At 39.3% G+C, this 8,104-nt stretch overlaps 1 protein-coding gene across 2 annotated transcripts in view; it reads left to right on the plus strand.

The window, feature by feature from the left end:
- Positions 1-7,136, plus strand: part of TTC17 (tetratricopeptide repeat domain 17) — a 63,292-nt gene extending 56,156 nt beyond the window's left edge. For both annotated transcript variants that reach the window (XM_075502527.1, XM_075502526.1), the window contains 3 exons: positions 1,613-1,732; positions 3,960-4,103; positions 6,056-7,136. In XM_075502527.1, the coding sequence (XP_075358642.1) occupies positions 1,613-1,732; positions 3,960-4,103; positions 6,056-6,187 (396 nt within the window). In that variant the 3' untranslated portion in view covers positions 6,188-7,136. The remainder of the gene's footprint in view (positions 1-1,612; positions 1,733-3,959; positions 4,104-6,055) is intronic.
- The last annotated feature ends 968 nt before the right edge of the window (positions 7,137-8,104 follow it).

An 8,104-nucleotide genomic window follows, 5' to 3' on the forward strand; every position in this document is an offset into this window, starting at 1 on the left:
AGCTATAGAAAAGAGGGCTCAGCCAAAACAGTTTGATGCCCCTAGCCTATTCTACTGAAAGCCATCTGAGGAACTTTGCTTTGTGCTTTGCTTTGTGCTTTGCTTAACTGTGGTTTGAAATAAAAGCCGATATAGCTTTGTCATTCCCAGAAAGTAAAGATGTCACTCTTATGCTCAGACTTAGTTTCTTTTCACTTTAGATGTATACTAACTTTTTCTCTTACATGCTACGGTTCCCCCTGCAGTCAGCAAGCTTTATCCAAATAAGCTGAAAATGTAGTGCTGAGACCAGAAACAGAATTCTCAGTAAGGCTAGCTGTGTTGGAAATAAAATGCAGTTCTTCTGTCTACCAGTCTCATTCAGTATTCACAAGAGCTAATCAAACAAATCAAGATGGCTACTTATCTAATTGCATATGAGCATAAACATTCATTTGCTGTATCTGAGTCCACAGAATTCAAGCTCACGTTATTTTCCTTTCTAACATGTGACATGGGAGTCAGCCAGCTAGAGGCACCAAACTTGATCAGCTAGACCTGTCAGGCTTCTGCTCTGACCTGCATCCCAGAGCATCCCTTCTCTTCCCAGTGACTACAGAGAGCCTGCAAGTCCAATCAGCTAACTTAGCTAAATTTTTTGCTTTATGTTGGTGTGCTGGTTTTGGCTGGGGTAGAGTTAATTTTCTTAGCTAGAGCTAATTTTCATAGCTAGTTTGGGGCTATGTTTTGGATTTGTGCTGGAAACAGCGTTGATAACACAGGGATGTTTTAGTTCCTGCTGAGCAGCGCTTACACAGAGTCAAGGCCTTTTCTGCTTCTCACCCCACCCCACCAGCGAGGAGGCTGGGGGTGCACAAGAAGCTGGGAGGGGACACAGCCAGGACAGCTGACCCCAACTGACCAAAGGGATATTCCATACCATATGGCATCATGCTCAGTATATAAACTGGGGGAAGAAGAAGGAAGGGGGGGATGTTCGGAGCGATGGCGTTTGTCTTCCCAAGTAACTGTTACGCATGATGGAGCCCTGCTTTCCTGGAGATGGCTGAACACCTGCCTGCCCATGGGAAGCAGTGAATGAATTCCTTGTTTTGCTTTCCTTGTGTGCATGGCTTTTGCTTTACCTATTAAACTGTCTTTATCTCAACCCATGAGTTTTCTCACTTTTTACTCTTCTGATTCTCTCCCCCATCCCACTGAGGGGGGCAGCGAGCGAGTGGCTGTGTGGGGCTTAGTTGCTGGCTGGGGTTAAACCATAACAGTTGGGTAATGTTTATACACATCTAGATGCTCAGCATCAGACAGCTGGTTAGAAGCTGTTGTGGCTGCTGAAACTGTTGTTGCTGTTTTAAAGCTATTTAGCTGCTATTGCTTTCTTAAGAAAATGATGTTGCATTTGGAATTTGTGTTTCATTTGGCAATCTCATTTACCTGGCTATTGCATATATGTTGTTAGATAAGAAACTTTTTGCTGCTTTGAAATAGTTTAATGCTGTTTTTAACTGTGACACCCTCTAACTCAATATATCAAATAAATTGGAAGACTGAAAGGCAGTAAGACTGTTCACTACAAGTGTTTACATGACTGGTTTTTGTGTTCTTCTTTTGCCAGAATCAGACTTCATGGGTCCTCTCTAGCATGGCAGCTCTTTACTGGAGGGTGAAAGGCCAAGGAAAGAAGGCAATTGATTGCTTACGACATGCATTGCACTACGCACCCCATCACATGAAGGTGTGTACATATGTGCCCACTACTCGGATGAAATAAAGTTTAGCTTGTCACAATAGAGCTTTAACACAGACTATTTATTGTTAAGGCCAACACTGTGTATCAAGTGTCTGTAATGTCTTAGATATTAGCTAGTTGTGCTGAAACCTCAAGACTTTCACCACCTGTTTAGCATGGACTGTCTCTTTTTAAAAAATAATAATAAAAAAAAGACAACTGCGAAAGAGGTTCAGTGGAATTTTCCTGCAGTTCAGTGGGTTTGACACCTCTCTGGGCAATGCAGGCTTGAACTTCCCCCTGTTATGTAGGACTTTAAATCTTCATCAGCCTTTGTCTGGACAAGTCTTCTAACCTAAGATGTGGGGAGTATATTTTTCTGGTTGTATTTTTAAAGAGGGGAGTGGATCTTCTGGTTGTGCTTTTAAAGAGGGAAGGAGGTGGATATCTAAATGAAGAACTTAAGTGTTTGGGCTATGAATCTCAGCTGGACACTAGTGCCTGACTTTGTGCAGCAGTTCTGTGCTTTACTCCAGAAAAGGCAGTACTTTGGACATAATCTTCTGTTTAGTGTTTCAGTTGACTGAAGTGCTTTGTACCCTTCACTTTGCCACATGCTATGCTGAGCATTATAATGTCTTTTCTTATACACCAAGATCCGCCTTGCAAACTGATAAAAGCAATATAGTCTCCTCACTCAACATTGCAGATTTCACTTTGGGTAACACTCTGAGCAACAAACTGTCCAGCACTGCAAAATGTATACTCCTATTTGAATCTTGGTCTTAAAATCCTTCTCTGAAAATCGAGAGACAAAGTAGTTTACACTCTCAGGATATTATTAGGATTTAGCCATTAACAGTAGAAATGCCTCAATTCAGAAATGCACATCCTGTGTATCTGTCCCCTATAATTCTGTCTCTTTGCACTTGTCCTTTTAAAACAAGGTTGGAACCAAGATCTAACGCAACAAGTTCTTGCTGATTTTCCTGTCTTTCTATGTAACTGAGAATGGTTCCTCAGAAATGGCGTCCTTAACTGTGTGACTTGTAAGGGTCAGAGTATAGATTGGAAACTATAATTTGGCAAGATTATGGTGTAGTAGAGCTGTTTTCTAGAAACGTGATATAATGTTGCTTGGGACTGGCTGACTCTCCAAATTTGTGCCTTGTTTTTATCCTCCATACTGAAGCTGCCTTCAGAGAAAACTGTGGGTCTTGTTTGTAAAGATACAGCTGACACTTGTACTCAGTGACAGTTAGCACTGAATGAACAGCTATTTAATATTTTTTTTTATCCTCCTCTTTGGTTTTATGCACTCTCGCTACTTTCTCTTGCCTTTTCTCATGTAAATAAAAAGTAATTCATTTTCCTGTGGGCTTCTTTTGTGATTCTGACTTCCATAATATCTGCTTCGCAAACACGAATGACTTATCCACCAAAGATACTCTTTGCTTTGTAGAGGTCAAGGAGGCAGGGATCAAATACATCCAAGATTTTTTATTGTCCTGTCGAGGGCACGTAAGACTTGCTACTAAGCAGTATTTTGTCCTTTGAAGGTGTGAAGCCCAGCTCCCAGAGAGTCTGTTATGGCTGTCAGGGCTCAACAGTTTTGTCAGTCAGACAAGGTCACAGTCTGGAAATCCAGGAAATAAAAAACATACCATCAGTGACTAGCTGAGAAAATTTTATTTATAGCTGTTATCCAGCATCATACAGGAATTCTGTGGCAGAGGCAGGATAAAAAACAGTGCATCAGTTGCACTAATGGTGAGACCCTTTTTTCACCTTTCCTGCTGTCCCCTTTTATTCATATTCCTTCCCCTTTTATGCAAGAGCTGAAGGAGGTGGTCAAACAAACAGCTTTTCTTGTCTCTGAGAACGCATCTCATCTTTGGGGAGAAAACTAGTGTAAGAGCATCTGAAAAATAAAGGTACATACTAGGACACTTAAGTGAGTTAATTTTTTAGTTGTTTGTCTATGCAACAGTAGTGTTTGTTACTACTGTGAGCAGATGTGTGTATGTGAGGGTTTTTTGTTTATAACTCAGGTCCAAATGTCCTTTTATAGTAAAATAGGTCTGACTCATCACTTTCAAAGTCACCGGATAGTGGAGTGGGCAGTAACCAAGTGAGAGTGGCCAGGTGGTGGAGTCTTCTGTTTGTCTTGCTGATCCTGAGACAGTTTCAGTGGAAAGAACCTCACTGTTTATCGCTTGCTCTTCTCTTCCAGGATGTACCACTAATAAGCCTAGCAAACATCTTCCACAACGCAAAACTCTGGAATGATGCCATCATTGTGGCTACCATGGCAGTGGAAATAGCGCCGCACTTCGTGGTTAATCATTTCACACTGGCAAATGTCTACGTAGCAATGGTGAGTGTGCTGGCACCCAGTTATGTGTTGTCTTTGGTACAGAGCGCGTGTGTGTGTATATACATATATGTATATATATAAAAAAATCTTATTCCTACAAATAATTTTGGAGGAGCAGCATTCAAGAAATTTGGGGTAGGATCAACAAGAAAGAATACTTTTTGAATGCCAAAACTCTTATTACTCATTTTACTCTCATTACTCATTTAGTACTTGAAGGCCAACATTTTTATAAGCTGGCTTCAGAATGCTGTCTGCAAAGCCTTGTTAAGACAGTAGCAAACAATTGACAGTTTTGGTTGGCTGCCGTCTAAACACAGAATATTTTTATAATACTGGAAAATTAATGATAAATTGGGTCTCTATCCTGAAGAGCTGAGCTTAGTAAAACCCAGTTCACAGTTGCGATGAACAAACACAAGGGAAGTTTAATTTCAATATCTGGATTATCAACACCCAAAATAATTCACAGATTGAACTCAAATTTCTTCATACTGTCTATATATTCTAATCTGCAATTCAGCTTTCACTGCTTACTCTGAACACAAAATGTTAATTCCTTTTATCTTACTAATGCTGTATTGGTTCCTGTGTGTTTCATCCTTATCTTTAACAGGGCCAGTATATTTGAAGGGTAAAAGAGGCACCATTAAACTGAGACGTAGTTGATGTATATGTCTGTGTCAAAAGTATTTTCAGTTACACATGTTCTTATGTATCCCTGCCAGTTTTCAGCACTTGTCATAGATTTGTTCTTAATGTTTTGCTCCTGTGGTTGAGGGAATCACTGAGATAACAGGGCGAGTTGAGCACGTAATCATGTATTATGGCTATCAGGGTTGAGAAGAGTTGAAACGCACAGTACTGTCAAACGCACAATGGAAACAAACTGAAGAAAGGCATGACTTTGTTCTATTAAGGTAGTACTTCTGACAGTTGCTTGAAAGAAATGAAGTAGAATTTTGATGCTTGAGTTGCCAATGTCTTTTTAAAGTTAGCACAGTGCCTAAAGATAACTTCATTCTCCCTGGATCTGAGAGATATCTCAATGAAACCCTATATTCATTATATGAAACGACTGTAGCAACAGGACAAAATGCATCTTCTGGATCAAATTATGCTAACATAAAGACAAATTAGTTTATTTACATCATATTTAACCTACTGTATTTGAGAGCTGACTCTGACCAACAGGTTGTAGAAGATGTCATGCTAATTAGTAGTGTAGCATTATAGAGGCCAAGGTTCCTTTATTTGCAAAACTTTTCAGTAAGTTGCCTTACAAAGGAGAAACAGTTGGCCATGTTAAGGGCTGAGAACTTTGGCAGTGTTAAGTGACTGAAAAACCCAGAATGTTTTGGGTCTTTTCCCCTCTTGTTTTTCTTCTAATACACTATTGGATGTTGGCGTGCTTTCCTAGTTAATAAAAAAGCAGAGTGGCAGTCCAGTTTATCCATTGAAATTGTCTAGCTACTGTATGCTCTTAAAGTTTTGTTTGGTTGTTGGTTTTTTTTTTTTACTTTGAGTAATCTTTTAAAAGTGATTTCAAGTTGTTTCTAAAGGTGTTGGCTTTTCAGCAGAGTTGATGTTTTTGCATTGTCCAAGATTTTAAAGCTTTGACCTGTGTCAATTCTGACTGAAATCTGTTTTTAAAAGTTACTTCTACAGCAAGAATGCTAAGACCCACTACTAAAAGGAAAAGACAAGAACATTGGTCAATAATGCTCAGCAGTGATTTGACTCCCTTCCGTGGAGCATGCAGAATTGGATCATTAGCCCAAGAAAATATCAGAGTTATTGGGGGGGGGGGGGGGATCCTAAACCACAAGGATTGGTTCAGTTTCTTTTGTGCATACCATACCACTCAACTACTTAGGACAGGAAAGACATAGAAAATGTGTTTACTGTTTTTTAGAATCTGACTCTTTGCAATTTTCTTTCTTTCTTTGCAGGAAGAGTTTGAAAAGGCGATGAAATGGTATGAGTCAACACTAAAACTTCAGCCGGAGTTTGCCCCAGCAAAGAATCGAATCCGCACCATTCAGTGTCATTTACTTACGAAAAAAGAGCGACGGTCTCCTTAGAGATCAGCATCTTTCTCTTTTTTAAAAAATGTCATTATTCTCTATTCTGCTTTTAAGTGTGCTAAGATAAATCGATGAATCAAAATTTTTAACAAGACTTTTAAAAAGAGATGGGATTTGGATCAAGGGTTCTTTTATTTTTTTTTCTCAAATATAGGAGCATCTTTGGAAAAATATATTTCACAGACCATAATTTTAAAACATCCATGTAAATATTAAACCAAGAAACTTCCATGAGTCCATGACCACCTGTACCAGGACCCAGGCACTGTTAGTTTTTCCTTAATGCTCAGATTGGCATCAGCATCCAAAATAACTTGCTTCATGTCTTACGATCTAAGTCAATGGAAATGTAAAGCACACACCCATACCAAATAGTAAGAAGAGATAATCAGCAATTCATCCATGTGAAACTCATGCTTTGTCCAGTCTTGTTCACTCCATACCACATTACCTGCTTTTTTGGAAGGAGAGGGACAGGATTTTAAATGTTTATAAAAAACATTAGGAACAGCAAGCACTTTGGAATTGTTTATTTCTGTTGGGGGATGAGGAGGAAATGAGGAGGAGGGAACAGCAGGACACTAAAGTTAAAGTGGTTTTTAATCTTACTTGCAGAAAAAAAAAATTGCTAAAAATCCCAATAAGGTGTTTTATATTTGTCTGTATATTCATAGGCCTCTGCCTCCCTGAATGGTTGATTTACTAATTCTTTGTTCACTGTATTTTTAGCCATTTCAGAATAAGGTGCAAGTTTATGCTCACTCTGAGCCATACTTTCAGCTGCCGAGGAGGAGGGGGGAGGCAGTGTCAAGGTATCATCAGCAACTAAGTCAGGTGGAAGATTTCCAAATCAGTTCTCTCTTTGGTTGGTGGAGGACATGATTCTCCAGACATCATTGTTGAATCAACAAGGGCACATATTTGAAATAAAATACATTGTTTATGAACAAAACACAGCTTTTCCTCTAATCTTTGTGTCATGCGCCATTTGCAGGAGTCTAGGCTTGGGGAGCCTACAGCCTTGCCTCAGGAGCAGAGAGAGCTGGGAGGCAGGAAAACCTCTTAACACTCCTGATTAGACAATGATTTTGTGTGGATCCATGGAAAATTCCCTGCACTTCTGTGCCTCGCTCCTTTACCGTGGCAGAAGGGAATAAGGGAAAGTTAAGTAAATCAGCTGTCTGCCATGTAAGCTACTCTCCAGCTTTTAGTATTAAACATACTGCTTAGTGATTCTTTTTAAAGAACTAACAAAGTTTATGAACTTACTCTTTTTTTTTTCAATCTTTTTCCTCTTTCAGTGATGCAAATTAAGAGCAAGTATGGCAGTAGTGGAAACTATGACATCGACGTAATTTTTTTAATACTGTAACTTTTTACTTCATAAAAGAATCCCTGAATATTTTTATATATAATTGAAGATGAGCAGTTCTATTGCAAATTTTACCTGTTTTACTGCAAGTAATTTTTGTTCACCTAGAAGGTCTGACAGAGGTATGAGCAAGTGCTACTGTTGGGTAGATTTTTATTAAAAATGGGTGAATGTGTTAAATTTTTGTCAACAGAGCCAACAGCATGTCAAAGCCCTCCCTTCCCAAGGCTACTTGAAGGCTGGATGTTGTTGACTGGAGATGGGCATAGCTATATCTGTATAAAATCCAAGAGGAAGATCACCTTCTGGAAGATCTGATTACACCACCACTAGGATCATGGACTGGGATAATGAATTACAGAGATTTCTCACACAGAGGTGTGGGAGGGGAAACCAGTGAGGCAGGTACAAGTAAATGGAAAGAAGTTCCATTTGAGCTAGAAAAAAGTTAGAGCAAAGGCTTTTCCTTGAACTAAAGCAATGCGCAGAGACGCTGCTTTTATTCAGTTTCATTAACTGATTTGCTTTACTTTTATAGTGGT

Source organism: Mycteria americana, chromosome 5, assembly GCF_035582795.1.
Source record: "Mycteria americana isolate JAX WOST 10 ecotype Jacksonville Zoo and Gardens chromosome 5, USCA_MyAme_1.0, whole genome shotgun sequence".
NCBI classification, from domain to species: domain Eukaryota; kingdom Metazoa; phylum Chordata; class Aves; order Ciconiiformes; family Ciconiidae; genus Mycteria; species Mycteria americana.